At 44.7% G+C, this 24520-nt stretch overlaps 1 protein-coding gene across 1 annotated transcript in view; it reads left to right on the top strand.

The window, feature by feature from the left end:
* The window catches only part of LOC117493894 (receptor-type tyrosine-protein phosphatase gamma-like), a 537521-nt gene that overhangs the window by 471542 nt on the left and 41459 nt on the right, over positions 1-24520 (top strand). Inside the window, 4 exon segments of the mRNA XM_034144481.1 lie at positions 7487-7595; positions 8042-8091; positions 8670-9426; positions 18502-18655. Coding sequence (XP_034000372.1) covers positions 7487-7595; positions 8042-8091; positions 8670-9426; positions 18502-18655 — 1070 coding nt within the window.

Here is a 24520-nt window from a genome sequence, read left to right as displayed (position 1 = left end):
ATATCATATGTTCCAATGGGACTCTGTAACTCAGTGACTCTGATTCTCTGCAGTGATAAAACAGCTTATGAAATGGCTGGAAGTTAAATCAGTCAGATTTGATTCAAATCTGTGACATTTGTGAAAAAAGTGATAGTTAAGTAATAAAATGAAACTGTCGGAAGAGAAGCAGTATAGCAACACACCATTACATCTAAGTGGTTTTAAGAGTATTGCATGTACATGAGGACTGTTACAATACATGTATTTTGTTAAGCTGGCTTGCCACATTCAAATTATTTTTTTTTTTTAATTGAAAGTCTTGAATGCTATTTGATGAGCCATGATGTATTGCTGTAGCAGCATTTATATAATATATATATATATTAGGGCTGTCAGTCGATTAAAATATTTAATCGCGATTAATCGCATGATTGCCCATAGTTAATCGCGATTAATCGCAAATTAATCGCACATTTTTTATCTGTTCTAAATGTACCTTAGAGGGATATCTTTCAAGTTTTTTATACTCTTATCAACATATGAGTGGACAAATATGCTTTATATGTTTGTTTATTATCATTTGAACAATGACAAATATTCTCATGAATATTAAACACAACAACCTGAACATTACAAATATTCGCCTCAATTCAACCTGGAACCTCTCTCGTGTGTGTGTGTGTGTGTGTGTGTGTGTGTGTGTGTGTGTGTGTGTGTGTGTGTGTGTGTGTGTGTGTGTGTGTGTGTGTGTGTGTGTGTGTGTGTGTGTGTGTGTGTGGTGTGTGTGTGTAGACACTGTGATGGATCGTTGAGCTATGTGCAGCTGCTCAAGGCATATATGCTCGAATGGGAGCTGCCTGGACGCTGCAATAATGTTGCGCGTACTATCCGTGCTGAGTGTGCTGACTTTTCGTACAATGTCACACTGTCTGGCTACCTGCATAAAGTCAAGTGCTCGGCGCAGTTGTCGGCGAAATGTCATTGAAACAGCTCCTTATATCCGTTAGCGCAGCTAGCTAGCACCAGATGCTAACAACAATAACACGTAAGGTGTGCCTCGCTCGCGCGAGTCGCGCCACACATACACACTCCCTCCCGGTCCTCCCGGTCCTCCCGATGGCCAGTCCGGGCCTGCCAGTGAGCGTGGAAGTGTGGTCTGCCACAAGCGGGCGGCAGGAGCGGGGCTGTCAGCATCAGCTTGTCGATGGTATTTTACACTCGATGCGCTCTGAAACTACGGCGGCCGAAGACAAAAAATACACATGCGTTAATCGCGTTAAAGTAATTAGTGGCGTTAATTTTTTTTGTGCGTTAACGCGTTATTAACGCGTTAACTTGACAGCCCTAATATATATATATATAAATGCACATTATGGTGGATCAGTGCTACACCACCATCATGAGGCCTACCATGCCGTTCCCACGCTGCAATGGGCCACTCTTACCACGCCATGCTCCACCTGGTTCCTGCATTCAGGCAGTGGAGCAGTGAAGCTATGGAGGACCTTCAGGCGTGTTTGGACTGTACTGACTGGGATGTGTTTAGGACTGCTACTCAAAGTCTGGATGAGTACACAGAGGCTGTATCCCCCTGTTCATACGACTGCGTGGCCACACACACCTCCAACACCAATCGTGAAGTTTGCTGACGACACGACCTTCATCGGCCTGACCACCTGGCGTACAGAGTAGAGGTCACTATCCTGACCTTCTACAGGTGCACCATAGAGAGTATCCTGACCTTCTACAGGTGCACCATAGAGAGCATCCTGACCTTCTACAGGTGCACCATAGAGAGTATCCTAACCTTCTACAGGTGCACCATAGAGAGTATCCTGACCTTCTACAGGTGCACCATAGAGAGTATCCTAACCTTCTACAGGTGCACCATAGAGAGCATCCTGACTGGCTGCATCACGGCCTGGTACGGCAGTTGCACCGCCCTAAATCGTAAGACTCTACAGGGGGTGGTGAAAACTGCACAGCACATCACCAGGACGGAGCTGCCATCCATGGAGGACCTTTACTCCCAGCGGCTCAGGAAGAAATCCCTCCGGATTATAAAAGACCCCCATCACCCCAGCCACAAACTGTTCAGTCTGCTGCCGCCTGGCAGGCGGTACCGCAGCATCCGGACTAAAACGTCGGGTTACGTATGGTAACCCTTGTTATATAAGCACAGCGGAGCCCTCTACTGGACTCTATGGATACTCCCATGTATCCTATTCATGCACGCATTCCTTCACTGAGACTTCCATAGACGTAGCCGGCCCCTGGGCGGGCCTACCTGAATGCGCGCGCACCTCACCGCATAAGAGGCGGCCTCGCCTCCTCACTGCTATCCTTTACTTCTCTTCAGCAAGCAGCATAGGACAGCAGTGCTTCCATAAGTAGAGGGCTCCGCTGTGCTTATATAACAAGGTTACCATACATAACCCGGCGTTTATATCTCTCACAGGCTCCGCCCTCTACTGGACTCTATGGGTACAGGGGCGGAGCCCGATGTATACCCGCTCTGCTGTCTCGCAACAACACCGCTCCATCACCCTGTTTCAGACCGGCTTTCTGTTTAGCAGCATCTGCACCTCCCTCACCTCTCCCTCGGTCGTAACCGAGGAGAGAAAGAGGCTGCGGTGTGTGTGTGTGTGTGTGTGTGTGTGTGTGTGTGTGTGTGTGTGTGTGTGTGTGTGTGTGTGTGTGTGTGTGTGTGTGTGTGTGTGTGTGTGTGTGTGTGTGTGGTGTGTGTGTGTGTGTGTGTGTGTGTGTGTAGACACTGTGATGGATCGTTGAGCTATGTGCAGCTGCTCAAGGCATATATGCTCGAATGGGAGCTGCCTGGACGCTGCAATAATGTTGCGCGTACTATCCGTGCTGAGTGTGCTGACTTTTCGTACAATGTCACACTGTCTGGCTACCTGCATAAAGTCAAGTGCTCGGCGCAGTTGTCGGCGAAATGTCATTGAAACAGCTCCTTATATCCGTTAGCGCAGCTAGCTAGCACCAGATGCTAACAACAATAACACGTAAGGTGTGCCTCGCTCGCGCGAGTCGCGCCACACATACACACTCCCTCCCGGTCCTCCCGGTCCTCCCGATGGCCAGTCCGGGCCTGCCAGTGAGCGTGGAAGTGTGGTCTGCCACAAGCGGGCGGCAGGAGCGGGGCTGTCAGCATCAGCTTGTCGATGGTATTTACACTCGATGCGCTCTGAAACTACGGCGGCCGAGGACAAAAAATACACATGCGTTAATCGCGTTAAAGTAATTAGTGGCGTTAATTTTTTTTGTGCGTTAACGCGTTATTAACGCGTTAACTTGACAGCCCTAATATATATATATATAAATGCACATTATGGTGGATCAGTGCTACACCACCATCATGAGGCCTACCATGCCGTTCCCACGCTGCAATGGGCCACTCTTACCACGCCATGCTCCACCTGGTTCCTGCATTCAGGCAGTGGAGCAGTGAAGCTATGGAGGACCTTCAGGCGTGTTTGGACTGTACTGACTGGGATGTGTTTAGGACTGCTACTCAAAGTCTGGATGAGTACACAGAGGCTGTATCCCCCTGTTCATACGACTGCGTGGCCACACACACCTCCAACACCAATCGTGAAGTTTGCTGACGACACGACCTTCATCGGCCTGACCACCTGGCGTACAGAGTAGAGGTCACTATCCTGACCTTCTACAGGTGCACCATAGAGAGTATCCTGACCTTCTACAGGTGCACCATAGAGAGCATCCTGACCTTCTACAGGTGCACCATAGAGAGTATCCTGACCTTCTACAGGTGCATCATAGAGAGTATCCTGACCTTCTACAGGTGCACCATAGAGAGTATCCTGACCTTCTACAGGTGCACCATAGAGAGGATTCTGACCTTCTACAGGTGCACCATAGAGAGGATTCTGACCTTCTACAGGTGCACCATAGAGAGTATCCTGACCTTCTACAGGTGCACCATAGAGAGCATCCTGACCTTCTACAGGTGCACCATAGAGAGGATCCTGACCTTCTACAGGTGCACCATAGAGAGGATCCTGACCTTCTACAGGTGCACCATAGAGAGGATCCTGACCTTCTACAGGTGCACCATAGAGAGGATCCTGACCTTCTACAGGTGCACCATAGAGAGGATCCTGACCTTCTACAGGTGCACCATAGAGAGCATCCTGACCTTCTACAGGTGCACCATAGAGAGGATCCTGACCTTCTACAGGTGCACCATAGAGAGGATCCTGACCTTCTACAGGTGCACCATAGAGAGGATCCTGACCTTCTACAGGTGCACCATAGAGAGGATCCTGACCTTCTACAGGTGCACCATAGAGAGCATCCTGACCTTCTACAGGTGCACCATAGAGAGCATCCTGACCTTCTACAGGTGCACCATAGAGAGGATCCTGACCTTCTACAGGTGCACCATAGAGAGTATCCTAACCTTCTACAGGTGCACCATAGAGAGTATCCTGACCTTCTACAGGTGCACCATAGAGAGTATCCTAACCTTCTACAGGTGCACCATAGAGAGCATCCTGACTGGCTGCATCACGGCCTGGTACGGCAGTTGCACCGCCCTAAATCGTAAGACTCTACAGGGGGTGGTGAAAACTGCACAGCACATCACCAGGACGGAGCTGCCATCCATGGAGGACCTTTACTCCCAGCGGCTCAGGAAGAAATCCCTCCGGATTATAAAAGACCCCCATCACCCCAGCCACAAACTGTTCAGTCTGCTGCCGCCTGGCAGGCGGTACCGCAGCATCCGGACTAAAATGTCGGGTTACGTATGGTAACCCTTGTTATATAAGCACAGCGGAGCCCTCTACTGGACTCTATGGATACTCCCATGTATCCTATTCATGCACGCATTCCTTCACTGAGACTTCCATAGACGTAGCCGGCCCCTGGGCGGGCCTACCTGAATGCGCGCGCACCTCACCGCATAAGAGGCGGCCTCGCCTCCTCACTGCTATCCTTTACTTCTCTTCAGCAAGCAGCATAGGACAGCAGTGCTTCCATAAGTAGAGGGCTCCGCTGTGCTTATATAACAAGGGTTACCATACATAACCCGGCGTTATATCTCTCACAGGCTCCGCCCTCTACTGGACTCTATGGGTACAGGGGCGGAGCCCGATGTATACCCGCTCTGCTGTCTCGCAACAACACCGCTCCATCACCCTGTTTCAGACCGGCTTTCTGTTTAGCAGCATCTGCACCTCCCTCACCTCTCCCTCGGTCGTAACCGAGGAGAGAAAGAGGCTGCGGCTGGCCGTATAAATCACCTCTCTCCGCCGGTACCTTCGCTGCGGCGGAGCGGAGGCCGGAGCGGGAGCGCAGCAAAATACTTGAATATCTTATCCAGATATACAAGCCTCTCACGGTCACGCGACAGCGGGGGCAGGGGCCTTCTCCGCTCTGCCCACCCGGCTGTCTGCAGAAGCAGATGGGCCGCTAGGCTTTCCTCCAGCGGGGGCACACCGGGACACTCCGTGTCCGAGTGGCCCTCCACTCTGAGGATTCCAGCCCAAGTAGCCACCGGAGCCTTCGTTCTCAGTGGCTGCCGCCACGTGGCCTCCACACACCGCCGGATGTCTGGCAGGGGGGGGGGTGAAACGAAGGCCGGCTGTGCTGGACGGGCCGGGCCGTAAAAGCCCTGACGCAGGCGGCTCACCGGCCTCGGTGGCAACGGTGAGGGGAGCGGCAAGCCTGCACGCAGACCCGCTCTGCTGATGGCCTTCCTGGCGGTCACCGGAGATCTCGGACGACGAGGTGTCCTCATCATCGTCCCTCTCTCCGACGCTCGGACCCGTCCGGTGCTGGGATGGCTAAGACGCAGAGCACTCCCTGCTCGAGGTCCTTCATCTCCACCACGTCGAGCTCTGGGTCCTCCACCGGCGAGACGTAGCACCCCTCGAACAGCGCCAACCTCTGATGGCGGCTGGAGCGAGGAATCAATCGACAGGCGTTGCAGACTGCGGTCGGAGCCAGGTTAGCCGCCGCGTGGTCGGACCCCAGACACTCGATACACCGGGCATGGGGGTCGTCACCTTCAATGGAGCCCGGACACGAAGGACAGGGGTGCTCCACAGGTGAGTCCACTGTCCGTAGGTTTCTGTGAGGTGCGCGCACATTCAGGTAGGCCCGCCCAGGGGCCGGCTACGTCTATAGAAGTCTCAGTGAAGGAATGCGTGCATGACTAGGATACATGGGAGCCTGTGAGAGATATAACGACCAGACTCAGGGACAGTTTCATCCCACAAGCCATAAGACTGTTAAACACCTGAACTTTGTTTTGTATCTTTATTGTTGTTTTTTATATGAATTTTATGTCTTGTAAATGTCACTGTTAAGGAACCGGCGATCTACGTTTTTTATACATTACATAATTACACCGTAGTTGTGTATATGTAAACACTAAACCTTTTAATTGAATGATACAGCAGGAACATACGCCGGGATCCTGTTTGTGGACTTCAGCTCCACTTTTAATACCATCAAGCTCTCTCAGCTGCACGTGCCCGACTCCACCTGCAGGTGGATCACTGACTTCCTGTCTGACAGGAAGCAGCACGTGAGGCTGGGGAAACACGTCTCTGACCCCCGGACCATCAGCACCGGTTCCCCTCAAGGCTGCATTCTCTCCCCTCTTCTCCCTGTACACCAACAGCTGCACCTCCAGTCACCAGTCTGTCAAGCTCCTGAAGTTCAGACGACACCACCCTCATCTCACCCTCACGCCTCCAGGACCCTGAGGCGGGAAGATAGTGGCCGACCCCTCCCACCCTGGACACAAACTGTTTCCTCCCCTCTGGCAGGAGGCTGCGCTGCATCAGGACCAAAACCTCTCTCCACCTGAACAGTTTCTTCCCCTCCGCTACCGGCCTCATAAACAAGGCCCGGCCCCCCCACTGACACTGATTTTTATCCACCCCACAAACATGATGCATTACATTAAAGCACATCATGTGAACAACATTTTGTTCTTTTTAAAATTGTAAATCCTGCACAAGTTGCACTATTCTTCTCCACACCACCTCTTTTAAATCAGCACAGCTCTCACCTTTATATACAGTATATAGTAATTGTCATATGTAAGTATTGTTAATTTGTTATAATAGTCTTACAATTGTTTTAAAAACTGTTTATTTTTATTTATTTTGTTTTGCTAAGTATTCATCTTTCTGTGTCTTTGTATACCAAGGCAAATTGCTCTTATGTTTAAACCTACAGGTAATAAAACCAATTCTGATTCTGATTCTGATTAACAGCTGAATAAAGTCAACAGGTAGTGGACACCTGCAAAACAAATAAACTTGTTCTAACTCATGCCATGTAAACTAGATTTTTTTTTCTTTAAAAGGCAGATATTGGTTTTAATATTTAAAAAAGAATCCTTAAATCCCAAAACTTTCCTTAAGAATGCCTTAACTACTTGGTAATCAATGCAACACCCCCTTACTGGTTTTGTGTGTGTGTGTATGTTGTGTGTGTTTTCCAGGAGGCCCTCATTTCTCCCGTCTCCCCCGATGTGCTGTACCTGTTCAGAGTGCAGGCCATCTGCATGAATGACATGCGCAGTGACTTCAGCCAGAGCATGCTCTTCAGAGGTAACACACACACACACACACACACACACACACACACACACACACACACACACACACACAAAACGCTGTGCTATTGTCTAAGATGTAAACCAACAGTAATTTCTGACATTTAGGATTCCTTTGATCATAATATCACAAAATCTTTCATATGCAGCTTATTTATGTGAGCTCATAACAACAGCTGCAGGCTGAAGGAAAGGAAAGAGGAGTTAAGAAAAGACGCAAAGCAGCAGTAAGCAGCTGAAGGGCTTTGAGATGAATTCATTTCATACATTCAGTTTATTGGCTCTGCGATTAAATATTCAGCGCCTGGAATTTACATACTGTCATGTTGTGATGAATGTGCTTGCAGTGCACTCATGTGTGTCTTAGTGAAGTGCTTCCTGGCTGTCTCTCTGCTCTTTATCTGTGGAGTATCCCATCTTCCTTTCTGTTCTGTTTTTCAGCAAACACCACAAGGATCTTTGAGGGGACGAGGATCGTGAAAACTGGAATGGTAAGGATAGCAGACGTGAATCACTGCTATTGTCTTTCCATGTCTGATCCAGCAGAGAGCAGTGTATTAGCATTATTCTTCCCTGTGTGGAAAGAAAGGTCTCAAAGTGAATTCATTGTTTTTGTTCCAGCATTTGTACTACCTATGTTGTAAATGTATTGTCTTTTTAATTTACACACAACATCTATTGCACGTCTGTCTGTCCTGGGAGAGGGATCCCTCCTCTGTTGCTCTCCTCAAGGTTTCTAACATTTCTCCCCATTAACTGGGGGGTTTCTTTGGGAGCTTTCCTTAATGTTAGGGTCTAAGGACAGAGGGTGGGGTATTCATATTCTGTACAAAGTCCCCTGAGACAAGTGTAACATTAGTGATATTGGGCTATATAAAAACACTTTGATTAATTGATTGGCAGTGGTTACAAAAATAGGATAAATGGATTTTAATTCCCAAATATAACAGTATAGAGTGTTCTGCCTCAAATATACTTTAAGAGGTTTAACACCTCTGTCAATAATATTAATGTCGACTGACAACAACAGAGGATGTCAAATACTAATCCCTTAAAGTTTGTTTCTCAGCCCACCGTGTCTCCAGCCTCCTCAGCGGACATGGCCCCCATCTCCTCCGGCTCGTCCACTTGGACTTCCTCAGGAATCCCCTTCTCCTTCGTCTCTATGGCAACAGGAATTGGCCCGTCCTCCAGCGGTAGCCAGGCGACAGTGGCCTCGGTGGTGACCAGTACTTTGCTGGCCGGCCTGGGCTTCAGTGGCGGAGTGATCTCCTCCTTCCCCAGCTCTGTTTGGCCGAGCAGAGCACCATCCAACAACCCCCCCTCCGCTCGCCACACCTCTGAACCTAACAAACCCACCAAAGATGCTTCTGCCGTCACCACGGCCGCAGACACAGATAACAGCAAGGCCGGGGGGGAGGACAGAGAGAACAGCAAAGGTCAAGGAGAGGACGGAGAGAGGGAAGGAGAGGATAAGGATGAAGAGGAGGAAGAAGAAGAAGAGAAAGACAAGAAGAAGGGGAGGAAGGGATCAGGAGGTATGGGAGCAGCAGGGAGGAAGGACAGCAGGACAGCGGTGAAAGAGACGCCCAGCGAGACACCAGACGCCACTGCAAAGGAGAAAGAACCAGATCTAATGAACACGCCTCCTGATGAAGATACCCACCTGGAGGTGTCCACCCACAATCTGCCTGAGCCTCACACCCCCACCCCCTCAGAGGCAGCCGTTCAGACAGGAGAGCCCCCCTCCCTGAAGGACCCGGCAGCCACACGCAGACCCAGCCCAGGGGGGGACAGGAAGCACGGGCCTGTCTCCATCCACACTGGTGAGCCCCTTCTCTGCATGTCTGAAACAATTAGCATGATCATCTGTAGAGCGACAGCATGACAGGAGGAACTGGGGGGGGGGGGGGGGGAATTATCAATTTTCTTATCTTCTACTAATTGTATTACTTGTCCAAATACAGTAGTTGGGTGATGCTGGCTGACATCTGTTTGATGAAAACCAAGTCTCTTCTTACATAAATACTAAATAAAATAACTGGATAAGGTCCTCAGGAGTACGAACCAAGCGCTCTCCTGTTACGGTACGCACACACGGTTCCGTCGCGTTCTTCAACGGAGACGCTTCCCATTCACTTTGAATGGGGTGACGTCAAGCTTTGCCGAACTGCATTGTGGTCTGTCGCGTTGCTTTGCCTCAGTTGTTCGCTTTGAAAGTTGAGAAAAGTTCAACTTTTCAAGCGTCGACGGAAGCGCCAGCCAATCAAATCATATGCCAGTACAAGCGCTAGCCAATCAAACCGCGTGCTTGTGTGTCCGGGGCGGGAGATTCATGTGATTGGTTGTTGGTCGCGCGCCAGACACGCCCACCGGCTTCAGCGCGACGGAACTGTGTGGATGATACGTTAGGGTTCCGATATGAAAGCGTGCTTTAAAATAAAAGCATGCAAGGTTTGATCATTTAAAAGAAGAATGGACCTCTGAAGGAGATGTGAGGTAACACTGACAAAACAGACAGTGTTGGAAGGAGCTCAAATTGGTAAGGCGGATCGTGAGACATATATTTTTGGGAATAAATAAAGTACCATCGATTTGACAGAGTAATAAACTCTCATCAATGTTTCCTAACATCCCGAAAAGTACAATCATATCCACTTGTTCTGCTCTCTTGTTTCAGTGTAAAATAACAGGGAGATGTATGAGAGTGGCTGCTTTGATCACAATGTCATTCTCTCCACTCTTATCTCCTGGACATGAGAGACAAATGGCTATGCAATTAGTGTAAGATTAAGATGAAGAGGTAAAAAATGTAAAGCACCAGCTGGTTCAGGAAATGTATATAGACTCAAATGAGTCCAAACCAATCTCAGTTTTTAATTAAAACTGGGAATAAACATAAGCATACCAACCAAAATACCAACCAACACCCTGACTATTCATATTTTCTTTCGTCAATCCTTGTACTACAACAAATTATATGATTTTTGTGATGGAAACTTCTGGAGCATATTAGACGAAACTCAGGGAGACACGAGGAGAGCTGGAGCTTGATGGCAAACACTGATGGTGTATTATGGAGTTAGGGCGGGGAATTGACAAAGACATGTTCTGCAGTCAAGAGGTGACAGCGGTTGCCAAACCATTTAACTCAAGTAAAGGTTGAGCACACAACATCACAGGTGTGTTTGATTTGTGCCACTTTACATTTTCTTTGATTGGTGCTTTAAATAAATAAATAAATTGTAGTAGATGCAAAATAGATAATGATGATAAAGTACAATCATGGTGACACTAACCCATCATCATCTCATTCTAAATCAAATGTATTTCATAGTGCATGTGTGTGCTGTTCTCTGATCTGCACACACCTGCAGCTTCTCTCTGCTGCTTTACGTTCATTCTCACACTTCATATATTTCATGTGTTTTTACTCTGTAACACATAAATAGATGTACTTCGACAAAAGTAAAGTTACCTATTTTAAGCGAAGTCACCATGACTTGTAACTTTATTATATAAAGGTCACCAGCTTAGTTTATATTTCTGATCAGTGTTGTTGTGAGGAAGATGAAGCAGGAGCATGAACACGATGCAGACGTCCTTGTGGAACTGGCCTCTTGCACACATCTTAATGCAGTAAGTGATGGATAGATTGGATGTAGAGAGTTCAGTAAAGTAAAGTGTTAACAGAGTTCCAGCAGGAGCTGAGAGCAGACATAATGCTTTCCTCTGCCCACTGCCCCCCCCCCCCCCCTCTCTCTCCTCCACGCGCCTCCTCATCCTCTCTCTGCCTCTCCCTCTCTTCCAGCTCTAATCTGAGTGCTGGCCTACTTTCAGACATGGCGAGAGGAGATGAGGCTTGCAGGCTAGACTCAGCTGCAGGGGGGGGGGAGCTCTGCCTCATTTATAGTTACATGTGTGTGTGTGTGTGTGTGTGTGTGTGTGTGTATGTGTGTGTGTGTGTGTGTGTGTGTGTGTATGTGTGTGTGTGTGTGTGTGTGTGTGTGTATGTGTGTGTGTGTGTGTGTGTGTGTGGTGTGTGTGTGCTACTGGCAAGGGTTTATTTATTTATTTTTGGCAGACTGGCATAATCGTAAGAGAAAGGCAGAAGGCAAAGAGAGCAGAGGCAGCGTCTCTGTGTGTGTGTGTGTGTGTGTGTGTGTGTGTTTGTGTGTGTGTGTGTGGATGTAAGGAGGAGATGCAGAGTGAGGGTGGAGGCAGGCCAGCTGTGGTGCAGCGCTGCAGCCTGATGTAGTGTTCGGCTCCAGGCAGACACTGAGGCCATGGGGGCCGGCGTCAGCTCCATCAACAGCACGGCTGAAGTGGGTAGGTGGTGGGGACGGTCGTGGTGTAGATTTAGTGAAGTGACTCAGATTATCCGGAGCTGTGTGTTGTTGTGATGCCGTTATCTGGCTGCACTTCCTGTGCAGGACTCAGGGAGAACAACAGCTGGGTGCTGTGTGTATTCTGAAACCTGCTGCTTTGTATTTGCTGCAGCACTGAGATTTTCAGTTAGAACGAACAACCTCATGCTAAAGGGAATGCCTATTTGCTGTCTTAACCAGTGCCAGATATTGTTTTATATCTGTGATACAGAGATGCAGTAGGTCCAGGACATGTTTATACTAGCATAGCAAAGTAGCTATGTCCCTTTACAATATATGCACATTTTTTATTTACATTTTTGGGAAGACTTAATTGTGTCAGGTTTCCAGTGTGAACATCTGAACAGCCTGATTCCATGCTTTGTTCTGTGATATAAATAGGACTGGTTCTTACTGATGACTCTTTCTTTCAGTTTGAGAAACAATGGACCAATCAGAGCCTTGTAGCCAGGATTAAATGGTTTGCTTTCCTACATAGCCAGCCAGCTACAGTATATTCATGGTAAAATACTGACAGAATAATGGCCATTAAAAAGACGACAAACTTGGATAATGTTCACATGGTAAAGACTGTTGTAAGTCAAGGAGATTTGTTTCCTAAATCTGAAGATATAACTGGAAAAGAGGCCTGAACCATGAGTCCTTTGATATCCCAAAAGAGTTATAGACAGATTTCAACATGGGCCAAGAGAGGAAACAGTTAAAAATGCAATGTGCATTTGCTGAGAGGGGCTGAGGGAACATGGGGATTAGGGAACAGAGGGTTGAGGAAATATAAGGCTGTAATATAGAGCCTAATTTGGATGGGGAAACAACTTAGGTAATGAGGGAACAGCCTGTAAGTATTATAAAAGTGTCAAAAGAATTTCAGACTGTTTTTTTTACAATTTATTCTGTTATGTTTGTGTGCTGACATTTGAGTATACCCTCCAATAGAGTGGTGCAGTGACGAGTCCTAAAACCCGGAAGTGAGTTAGCATTTTACCACTTCCTGTTCCCTCGTCTCAGAGTCAATGGGATTTCTCCATAGGATTTTGGAAAATAGCTCTAAATACAACACAGTCTCACTCCCTGATCTCCACATGTCTACTCTACTTTTATAATTTTCGATTGATAAATCTAATCGCCAGAAGCAAAATGCTAACGTTATGTTATAAACGAACTACAGCCGAGTACAGCAGCACGACTTCAACGTCACGCCAACTTAAGATCGATATTCAAATTACAGATTCAAAATTGTAAAAGTTGAAGCGTTTGTTTTAACAGTTTGCAAGAGCGCAGGTACTTGCTTTCAAGCAGAACAGGGCAAACAAACTTAGAGGAGTGTTTACGTGTTCGGCATAATGACGTACAACGTCCTCGACAACTTCTGTAGTCCTATTCAGCCACTTGTTAACAACCGTTGTTTTTCAGACACGTAAACTCTTCAAAAATCACCAGTGAGGTCACTGCTGATGTATTTAATGTCGTAGAACAAAACGTGATTCGTCTCTTGACTTTGTGTCAACCACAGACCTTATTTCGCAACACAGTCTCACTCCCTGATCGTCCAATAGCGACGCTTGGTCAGGGTCCTTTGGCGTGCAGTTGTGACGCACCGAGTCTCTTTCAGCTTCATAAACGGACGCAAAGAGCTTTCAGCTGATTGCAATGTATTCCCATCGGCGGCGGTATTTGACGCTCAGGGAAGCACCGCATCGGTCCATGTAGTATAGTATAATTAATATGTATAATATCAGTTAAAATAAGTGCTTCAACATAGTTTAAGGGCCCATGTCATGGCCATTTCTACTGATCATAATTCCATTGTTGAGGTATACTAAAATAGATTTATACTGTGCAATTTTCCAAACTCACATTGGTTTCTCATACAGCATCTCTGTAAAGTATGTGTGTTCACCGGTATTCACTCTCTGTCCTAAACGGCTTGTTGGAGCTCCTGCCCCCCCCCCCTCCCTGTGAGCCCAGTGTGCTCTGATTGGTCGGGACGTTGAGAGGCTCGTTGCTGCGATCTGCTGCGAGGAGCAGACAGGCTTCCGGGTCGGCGATACAGCGAGAACAAGCGAAACTCATCCTGAGCACACACAAACACTCACAGCCGAAGTAAAAACAATAAGTGTGGCTTGATATTGAGTAAGAAAAAGGTTTATAACGCTGTGAGCATGGGTCTGCAGAGAGCATTTCTCCACGATCCCAACTTAGCAGCCCGAAAAATGTTTACCCATTTAAACAGTCGTGGTAGATACCTTGTTTGTTTTAAACATCATAAATACACAAACAACAATGAATACTTGCAGGTTGTGTACCCGAATCTCCCGCTGGTCCAAACAAAGTAGGAACAGCATCGTTCTTCAGTGCCCTACGCTCTACATATCCGGCATGAATCGCTGAAAGGTTTGGGAAGCTTTGTTTCCTGAAAGGCTGGCAGAGGGTGTGGCCTCTAAACAATGAAAAATGAGAAATCTCCAACGAGGCGTTTTGGGGCAGCATAGACTATGTTAGAGTTTTACTCGCTACATGGTGTATTTTGAGGGTTTGTGACTCTGCAGACCGTTTACATGCATAAAAACCTTCATAACACACAAGGGGACGGGTAATAACCGGAAAAGCATGACATGGGACCTTTAACATTGCAGGAAAGTTGATTGTCAAGTCCCAAAACAAACCATGCAATATATTAGACTTTAAGTACTTTGTCAGGCTTAAGAAGACCTTAACCTAAAGTATTATTTAATGTTTTAATAAAGCCTAATTAGTTTGTCTGTTTTGCACATCCTCCTATTAATATCTTTGTACATCCGGCACTAAACTGTTTTATTCTAGAGATCATTTACAGTATCTTCTTGATATTTTCTATTCTATATTTCTATCATTGACCTTCTACTTTCCTCCTATTTTGTATATACTCTTAATATTTAAATGTTTTCATCAAATATAACACATTCAACAAAACATGCAGCAGACCTTAGGCAGGCAAGGCAAGGTGAGTTTATGTATACAGCACCTTTCAACACAAGGCAATTCAAAGTGCTTTACAAAAGACATTAAGAAAAAGGCATTTAAAAAAAGTCATTAAAAAGCAACACAATCTACCTGCATTGCAATTACTCTAAACGTGTAATAACGTGCTTTAACCAGTAGGTGGTGCGGGTTAAAAAACTGTCAAGTTTACAGTGTTAACACATACTGCTGTTTCCGCTTTAGTTTACGACGGATATATTTTGTTATCCACACATATATTGTTTTGATATTTGTCAAAACACAAAAGCGATGTAAAAAACCCACAGCAACACAGAAAAGATGGTCTTAACATGACCCAGCAGTCTAGTAGTTAATAAAAAATAATAATATCAAACAAAATATTACTATTAACTTTATTGTGAAATTAAAACAGAACGGTAAAAGAATAGTTTCCGGTCTATTCTGAGGCCCGATCTCTGTAGATAAATAAAGAACTAAGCCAGATGTGTAATATTTAATGCAGCCAAACCATTCATTACAATGACTTTCAAAGAGTAAAGCAAGCACTGCTGAATAAAGTATGATTTGATCTTTTACGAAACGTTTTTTTCATATGGAATACAGTCGGAGGTCAACCAATCACAGAGCTTGAGGACTAATCACGGGGTTTGTCGAGCAAAGCGGATGCTGCAGTCCCAAACGATAGCTGAGGATTATGGGTAGTGTAGTGTCTTCGGCCATCCTAAACTCCGATACAACTATTTGTTTCTCAGAATCGAAGGGGAAAAATACAAAAGCATTGTACACAATTTAAACCAATCAATGTTGTGTAATTTACAAGGATAATCTGGTGTTTTTGAGTTGATGAGTAGGGCAGATTTCACTGTAAAAGGAGAATACTTACTTCCGGGTGTAAAATTATCCGTTATCCAATGGGAATGGATGCTCACATTGCCTTTAACTGCCGCCGACATGGACGGATGCGGTGCTTCCCTGAGCGTCAAATACCGCCGCCGATGGGAATACATTGCAATCAGTTGAAAGCTCTTAGCGTCTGTTTATGAAGCTGAAAGAGACTCGGTGCGTCACAACTGCACGCCATAGGACCCTGACCAAGCGTCGCTATTGGACGATCAGGGAGTGAGACTGTGTTGCGAAATAAGGTCTGTGGTTGACACAAAGTCAAGAGACGGATCACGTTTTGTTTTACGACATTAAATACATCAGCAGTGACCTCACTGGTAATTTTTGAAGAGTTTACGTGTCTGAAAAACAATGTTGTTAACCTGTTAAGCCCGAGAGACCCCGGTACCGGGGCCCTCCCGCAACATCTTGCAGGAAACAGTGTCTGAGGGCATGTTCATTTAATAAACTATGAATGTTTTATATCAATGTAACAGGAAGAAACTCATCTAACTGATCATTTTTATTTTATTTTTTTTTTTAAAACCCACAATGCTAACGCTGAGCCTCTGAATTAGCAACGAGCGAAAAATGCTAACAGATTTACTGCACCGAAACTCACTCATAAAACCTTATTATTTATCCATTCTGCACATCCAACTCATCGATCTGATCGTGAGATGACACAGAATCGATGGGTACATACATTATCACTCAATGATACGAACTCGCGACTTTATAAACAAAAACAGACATCAAAACATGTGGCGCTAGGTAGCTAAAAACGCTAACATGGCTTACCTGTGTCCTAGTCTGGTCAAAAGTGGTCTTCAATGGCATTAAAACGATAAAAACGCTGCTGAAGTTAATCCATAGGTTAATGCAATGTGTCTGTGTCCCTTTGAAATGATTTCTGATAATCCATAAGCAATAAAACTGCTTTTCCGTTTCCAGATGTCAGAGCGAGAGATTGGTTCGCTCTGATGCAAAACTGCATGCGCGAAGCTCCCACCTTTTTTCTTTACCATGTGTGTGTGTGGGGAAATTCCCCTTCGATTCTATTGGCTCTAACGGTCAGAAAGAGATTTCATTCGTCAAAATCGACAAAGGGGGGCCAGAGATATGGAAAATCCACCCAAATGACCCCAGAAGTGGTTTGTTTTTGCTAAATCTCTCTAAAAAGGTCAGATTTAACTTGTTTTGCATCAATCTTGATACAGGGTACTTATTATATGTTGCACTTTGGATTCCTAAAGCTTTTAGTCTACCTTACCATCATCCAAGGGTAGTTTTCACTATAAGTAAAAAATAATCTTTGGACGGACACTATAATTTACAGTTTTTTACTATGTAAAATCTGAATTTTCTTTAAAATAAAAAACATCTATATTGATTCTGACTTTTCTACATCCAACTCACAGGTTTATTATTACTTTGAGAAAAAAGATTATTAATTTAACCCTTTTAGAAGGGAAGATATGGTCATTTGTTCTGGGAATGTCATTTTTGAGCCTGAGACCTGAAAAACAGGCTCAGGGCTTAACAGGTTAACAAGTGGCTGAATAGGACTACAGAAGTTGTGGAGGACGTTGTACGTCATTACGCCGAACACGTAAACACTCCTCTAAGTTTGTTTGCCCTGTTCTGCTTGAAAGCAAGTACCTGCGCTTCAACTTTCACAATTTTGAATCGAACTTTGAATATCGATCTTAAGTTGGTGTGACGTTGAAGTCGTGCTGCTGTACTCGGCTGTAGTTCGTTTATAGCATAACGTTAGCATTTTGCTTCTGGCGATTAGATTTATCATTTGAAAATGATAAAAGTAGGGTAGACATGTGGATATTATCCGGCTGAACAAAACGTGCATTTATCAAACAGGTTAGTTTTCCACAGACCTTATTTCGAGCTATTTTCCAAAATCCTATGGAGAAATCCCATTGCTTTTTTGTCGAGGGAACCCATGCGCAGCTTACTTCCGGGTAAATACGTCATCCCTACACCACTCTATATGATGTGTACAACTGCCCTTTGTAATTCTGCATGGTTTAATAACTGCATTTGTCAGAAATCTTGTCACGCAGGATGAAATTCATCAGCTTGGGGCTGGCTCACACTGACTGTAAAGAGTGTGTGAGACCACAACAAACACACAACCCACACTGTTGGAGATCTCAGATACATTTCTGTCGTGAGCTAAATTTCCATCTGCTACGAACACAGACAGCAACAAGTTTAGTAGTTGTAGTTTTTTTTCATATAAGTGTACTCAGAGGTAAACTTGTTTCCATCATTGAAAAAAGAGCGAGAGCATTGTGTCAACCTTTCTGACTTTGAGTTTCTTTTCTTTTAAAATATAACTGTTGTTCAGTAAAAGAGTTGTCTTATAATATGAAGGAAAACATATATAATCCTGAATCAATGACCATGCATAGAAAGCGGTACTATTACACTAATACTACCTGTTTTATTACCTATTCTTCTTTATTGTTACTTCTTTGTTACATTCACTCTAAACCAGTTCTGATTAACAATTTCATTAAGAATTAGAATTCCAACTTGGTTTTAGCCCTTGTCATTTCAGACATGTCATATTGTCTTTCTGCCTGCAGACGGTTCTCCTTCATTATTTTCTCTATCATTTTCTTCCAGACCGTCCAAGTGCCGTGACCAACCTGACCCACCATGCAGGCCCGGGGGCTGGGGGGGTGCTGAGCCGTGTGGAGTGGCTGGTTCCTCTGGTGGTGGTCTCAGCTCTGACCCTCCTCTGCCTCACCCTCCTGCTGGCTGTGCTGCTCTACTGGAGGTAACACCATCACATATCAGCCTCTGAAGAGGGGTGGGTCTAGACCAGGGGTCACCAACCTTTTTTAGGGTGAGGGCTACTTTCAAAAAATAAAACAAGTCGGGGGCTACTTTTACTCCTCTTTTTTTTGTTTTTTGCAGTGTATATATTTAGCACATTTTAACATGATGATATGCTGACCTTTAACCTTTGTGTGCTGTTTGGGTCTGTGGGACCCCTTTCAGTGTTTACTAAAAGAACATGTATCCAATTTAATTATTTTAACCTGCTTTATTTGGGGGTGGACCTCACATCCTCGAGGGGGGTCCTCACCTCCTCTAGGGGGGTCCTCACCTCCTCTAGGGGGGTCCTCACCTCCTCATTCTTTCTTTTTATTTATGCTTATTTTACTAATCACTCCCCTTTCAAACTGTTTTTTTGTTTTTTTTACTGTCCTATAGTACACATTGGAATGATTTCTGACTTTATCTATATTAAATAGATAAAGGTGTGCTCTCCCTAGCTCTCTCTCTCTCTCCCTCCCCCTCTCTCTCTCTCCCTCTCTCTCTCTCTCTCTCTCTCTCCCTCCCTCCCTAGCTCTCTCTCTCTGTCTCGCTCGCTCACAGAGACTGTGTGCTCCTCCGTGGCGATGACGGCTTGCGCTAAAAAATAATAATAAACATATTTGTAAAGTGGGGGGACACAAACGGGATTTCGAAAAGAGCGGGGGACATTTCCCCCCTGTCCCAGGTGGAAATTACGCCATGCGTGTGTGTGCGTCAAGTGCAATAAATATATATGCAAGTTGCAACACACAGAGTAAAACTCTGGCCCCCATGTGCTGTATAGGCTGGCATGATAGGCTGTTCAATGGGGCTGATGTGTTGTGTAGATTCTGCCAGAAGGAAAATCAGCGGGGAGGTGCCACATTGCTTTTCTTCCCGACTGCAACGCTGGTCCCGCAAATCAAGCAAGAACGTGATTGGTCGATATTCATTGTGGGGGTGGGGGGAAGAGGGGTGTTAGATAGATATAGAGTTGTAGTAAGTAGATAGAGTTCGCTATGATTGAGGTTTCGTTTATGCATAGGGTAGATTCTTTTAATTACATTTCCTTTTTTGTTTTGTGTATTATTTACATTTTGGATTTGCTTGGCGAGCTATTTTTAAAACATGCCCCACGGGCGACTAAGTGCCCGAGGGCACCGTGTTGGCTACCCCTGGTCTAGAGATTAGAGGGTGGATGACTGAAGGGTTGCACTTTTGATTCCGCATTTGTTTATTGGTTAGGATGGGCCTCATCCCTTTGATTCATTACATGCACTAAACCAGGGGTCGGCAACCTTTTTGATATGAAGTGCCATTTAAAAAAAAAAAAATTATCAGCGTGCCAACGATCGAGAATTATCAACGGGGGGGGGGGTGTTGAGGATGTTGAGGAGCTTGACGCTCGTGATCTATCAACAGGAGGGCGGGGGGGCCTCGCTGCGGGGGAAGCAGTGTGTGGACCTGTCAGCGCAACTTACATGATACCGAATTTAACAAACACATTTAAATAATTGGTTTAAACGGCATAATAATAAGGACGATCGTCCGTTCTGTGATTCTCCAGAACACACATGTTATGATATTAGGGTCATGCAGAGTGAGATGAGATCGCTGTCCCTTTAAGAGAGAGAGAGAGGGGTGTGGCGTGTGCGTGTGAGTATGTTTCTGGAAGTGAAACGAGGCAGCAGAAAAACAGAGGTCTGTGATGTATTTTGTGAAACAGAAGAACAGCTAAATAAATGCAACGGCCTCTCAAGAAGAGCTCGCCTCTCTCCAGTCATTTAAGCTAAAGTGGGTTATTGAACCTGAAGCTCGTTGCTTCTGCCCTCCTCGACTACGGTCTGGGAGCCGACAGGAAAGTTCAACACACAGATGGCCAGTCCGCCCCTTTGTAGCATATTATTTCAATGAGAGATGAGCAGATCGCCACTGGGCTTTCAACTAAGACACACACAGCCACGCAAAAAACTGCGACATTTGTAAAGCTCCTTATCGGTACTGCAATTTGTGAAGTGCTTTCTTCCGTGGTGAAACGATCAGCACTGCACCACGGAGGAAAGCGGCAGAAAGTCACCTGGAGTTAAAGAGAGCGGGGGCTGCGTTGCGTGCATGGCTTCCTTCTGCAGGTAACGGGGAGACGCGCTCTGGCGGCGGTCTCGTTCAGGATCCGAAAATACAATTTAAATATTTTGCACACTTATTCGACTTATTCCTAGTGTGCCACTGGCTACGGTGCCGCGTGCCAATGCTGGCACGCGTGCCAGGGGTTGCCGAGCCCTGCACTAAACAAACTGAAACCTTGACTTTAGTTAAAGGTAGGGTAGGTAATTCACTTCAGAAACACTTTTTGTTATATTCCATGGAATGCTCTTAACATCCCGATAGCAATGAATACATTAAATGCTTTGACAATAAATACATTAAAACATTTCATCTGTGGAAGCCGTGGCGCTGTAAAAAGCACGACCAATCATCTGATCCGGCCCGGCTAAAATAACTGGATGGCCTACCTGCCTGTCAGCCTTCCATGCGTGCACAAACGTATCTCGTACCCTCATTGGTCATGTGCGCGTTCGTGTGTGTTGGAGGAGGGGCTCTGTAAGGAAGTCTGAAGGAAGGGGCAGATTTTTTTCGGCTGCGTACTTTCAAATTATAGCGCACTCGAGCTGGTTTCTCCATTCTTACCTACCCTACCTTTAAGTGTATTATGTCAAACTGTTCAAATTAATATTATTGCTTTCAACTAACTTAATACAGTTATGTGAAATCTGTTGACATAATACACTAAATTAAAGTCATCGTATGAGTTGAGTTTCAGTGTGTTTCATCTTCCAGCACTGCACAGCTTCCTGATAGGAGAGTCAATGGGACTTGTTTGATGTGAATGTGTCCTTTCAGTGATGGTGAAATATTTTGTTGTTAGGATAATTCGTGGTTTTTAAGATAAGATTTAAAACATTTAATAAACTGTTGAAGTATATAAATCAAACCCAATTATGAATGTATCATTTATTTTTAAAGTTTCCTTTTAAAGGTAGGGTAGGTAAGTTTGAGAAACCGGCTCGAGATCGCTAGAATTTGAAAATACACAACCGGAGAAAATCTGCCACTTCCTTACAGAGCCCCTCCTCCAACACACACGAACGCGCACATGACCAATGAGGGCACGAGATAAGTTTGTGCACAGATGGAAGGCTGACAGGCAGGTAGGCCATCCAGTTATTTTAGCCGGGCCGGCTCAGATGATTGGTCGTGCTTTTTACAGCGCCACGGCTTCCACAGATGAAATGTTTTAATGTATTTATTGTCAAAGCACTTAAGATATTCATTGCTATCGGGATGTTAAGAGCATTCCATGGAATATAACAAAAAGTGTATCTCGAGCCGGTTTCTCAAACTTACCTACCCTACCTTTAAGTCAGTGAAAAACCAAGTCCAGACGTGATGTGCATACATGACAATGTCTATAGTTCTGTACAGCCTCTAATGGAGGAGGTCAGGGTTGATGGTTGAGTTCTGACCCTGACACCGGAGACTTGGTGTTTGCATCATACCAACAGTCCACAGGGATTTTATTTTTACATTGTTGTTCTATGTCGATGATGATAAAGAGTGGTTGTAGAAGGTTTTATTGGACATCACCCTACTGTTCTCCCTTGCTGAGGTGCAAAAGTTGGTATACAGATCCTGGTTCAACTGTCAGTCCGTACTGTAATTGCTTTAGTCCAAGCAGTAGACAAAAGGAACCAACCACACCAAACAATCGTTCTGTATAGCTACAATGAGCACATACAATATTTAGTAATATCCAAAATGTCCAAACCACTGTTGGTACATTCTATTTGTATGACCAGAGGACCATTTGATCATTGAGATGAATTATTTGTTCGAGAAAAGTAAATCCGAGATTGAGGCATGTCGCGTCTCAGCTCGAGAGTTTATCATGCTGCAGCATCAGAAAACCCACAATGTTATGTGATGTTATGGAAGAAGAGCAATTCATCAATATTATGTTGAGTTCCATGGATCCTTTTAGGAGGGGTTCAAGGGAAGGACAGAAGAAGCCCCTTGTATGTTATTGTATGATATAAAGTGAACACATGAGCAGGGCACTGAGCACTGGGTCACTCATGCTTTATGCTTCATCAGAAAAAATATGACTGTTGTATAGTCCTTTAGTTTGAGACAGGCTTCATTGTGTCAATAGATACAACTATTTGTGGCATGTGAGAACCAAAGAACAAACCGAATAGTAAGAAATACTGACACAAAAATCGTTTTGTACCTGACATATGCCTCATAGGATTATTGTATTGTTTTTATCCTTTAGTTTTGATTGAGAATGCTGAACACGTTAATAATTATTGTATAACTCCTTTCATAAGCAGACACACACACACTGTGTTTTTTAATCTGGTTGTGGAGCAGAGCTCAGGTCACACAGACTCCGCCCCTGCTGCAATCCGATTGGCCCTCCAGCGGCTGTTGGTACGCCTACATTGTCCTGTAGCCGTTGATCTGCTGCATTCAGGTTGCACAGGAAATAGGTAGATTTGAGTTTCCTTATTTTGGACTTCTGAGAACAACATCTTACTTACATGATTATGAATATTTAACCTGTTAAGCACTGAGCCTATTTTTCAGGTCTCAGGCTCGAAAATGACATTCCCAGAACAAATGACCATATCTTCCCTTCTAAAAGGGTTAAATTAATAATCTTTTTTCTCAAAGTAATGATAAACCTGTGAGTTGGATGTAGAAAAGTCAGAATCAATATAGATGTTTTTTATTTTAAAGAAAATTCAGATTTTACATAGTAAAAAACTGTAAATTATAGTGTCCGTCCAAAAATTCTTTTTTACTTATAGTGAAAACTACCCTTGGATGATGGGTTAGTAGGCTAAAAGCTTTAGGAATCCAAAGTACAACATATAATAAGTACCCTGTATCAAGATTGATGCAAAACAAGTGAAATCTGACCTTTATAGAGAGATTTAGCCAAAAAAAAACACTTCTGGGGTCATTTGGGTGGATTTGACCTACTGTATCTCTGGCCCCCCTTGGTTGATTTTGATGAATGAAATCTCTTTATAACCGCTAGAGCCAATGGAATCGAGGGAAAGTTCTATATACACCAACACGTTAACAAATAAGGAGTGAGAGTGACGCGTGACCAAAACCGTGACCAAAACCGGTGGCTACAATTAGCAGCTAACTTTTTCGCTCCGATTTTTACATAAAAATTGAATTATGGATTATAAATAATTTTTTCAAAGGCACAGATACATTAATAACCTATGGATCAACAGTTTTTCTTTTCGTTTTAATGCCATTGAACACGTCTTTTGATCAGAGTGACAGCTACGGTGAGACGATCTCCCGTAAAAGCTCCGTAAAGGTATGTGTTGTGATGTCTGTGTTTGCTTCCCCTGTCGCAAGTTCGGATCGCTCAGTGATGATACTATAACCATATAATCTGTGGAGTTTCAGCTTTAATCGGATATATTGTATGTGCAGCTACGATAAGTAATAAGGGTATCTTTATCTTGAGTTGTGTGCTAAAGTGGGTTAGCATTTTTTCGCTTAGTGCTAATTCAGAGGCTTGGTATTACCCTTGTGTTTTGTTTTGGTAAAAATTGTTCATATCTTCAGTTAGCTGAGATTCTTCCCGTTAATCTGGTCCTACATATTAATAGTTTCATAAATGTTAAGAAGCCCTAAGACATTGTCTTGAAAAAAAAACGGTGGGAGGGGTCCAATGGGGGGACCGTCGTCCTTAAGAGGTTAACAGTAAATGCTAGAGATGTAACGATACCAAAAACTGACGGTACAATAATAT

Source organism: Trematomus bernacchii, unplaced genomic scaffold, assembly GCF_902827165.1.
Source record: "Trematomus bernacchii unplaced genomic scaffold, fTreBer1.1, whole genome shotgun sequence".
In the NCBI taxonomy this organism is placed as follows: domain Eukaryota; kingdom Metazoa; phylum Chordata; class Actinopteri; order Perciformes; family Nototheniidae; genus Trematomus; species Trematomus bernacchii.
Note: the sequence above shows the minus strand (reverse complement) of the source record. Positions and strands in the feature narration are given on the sequence as shown.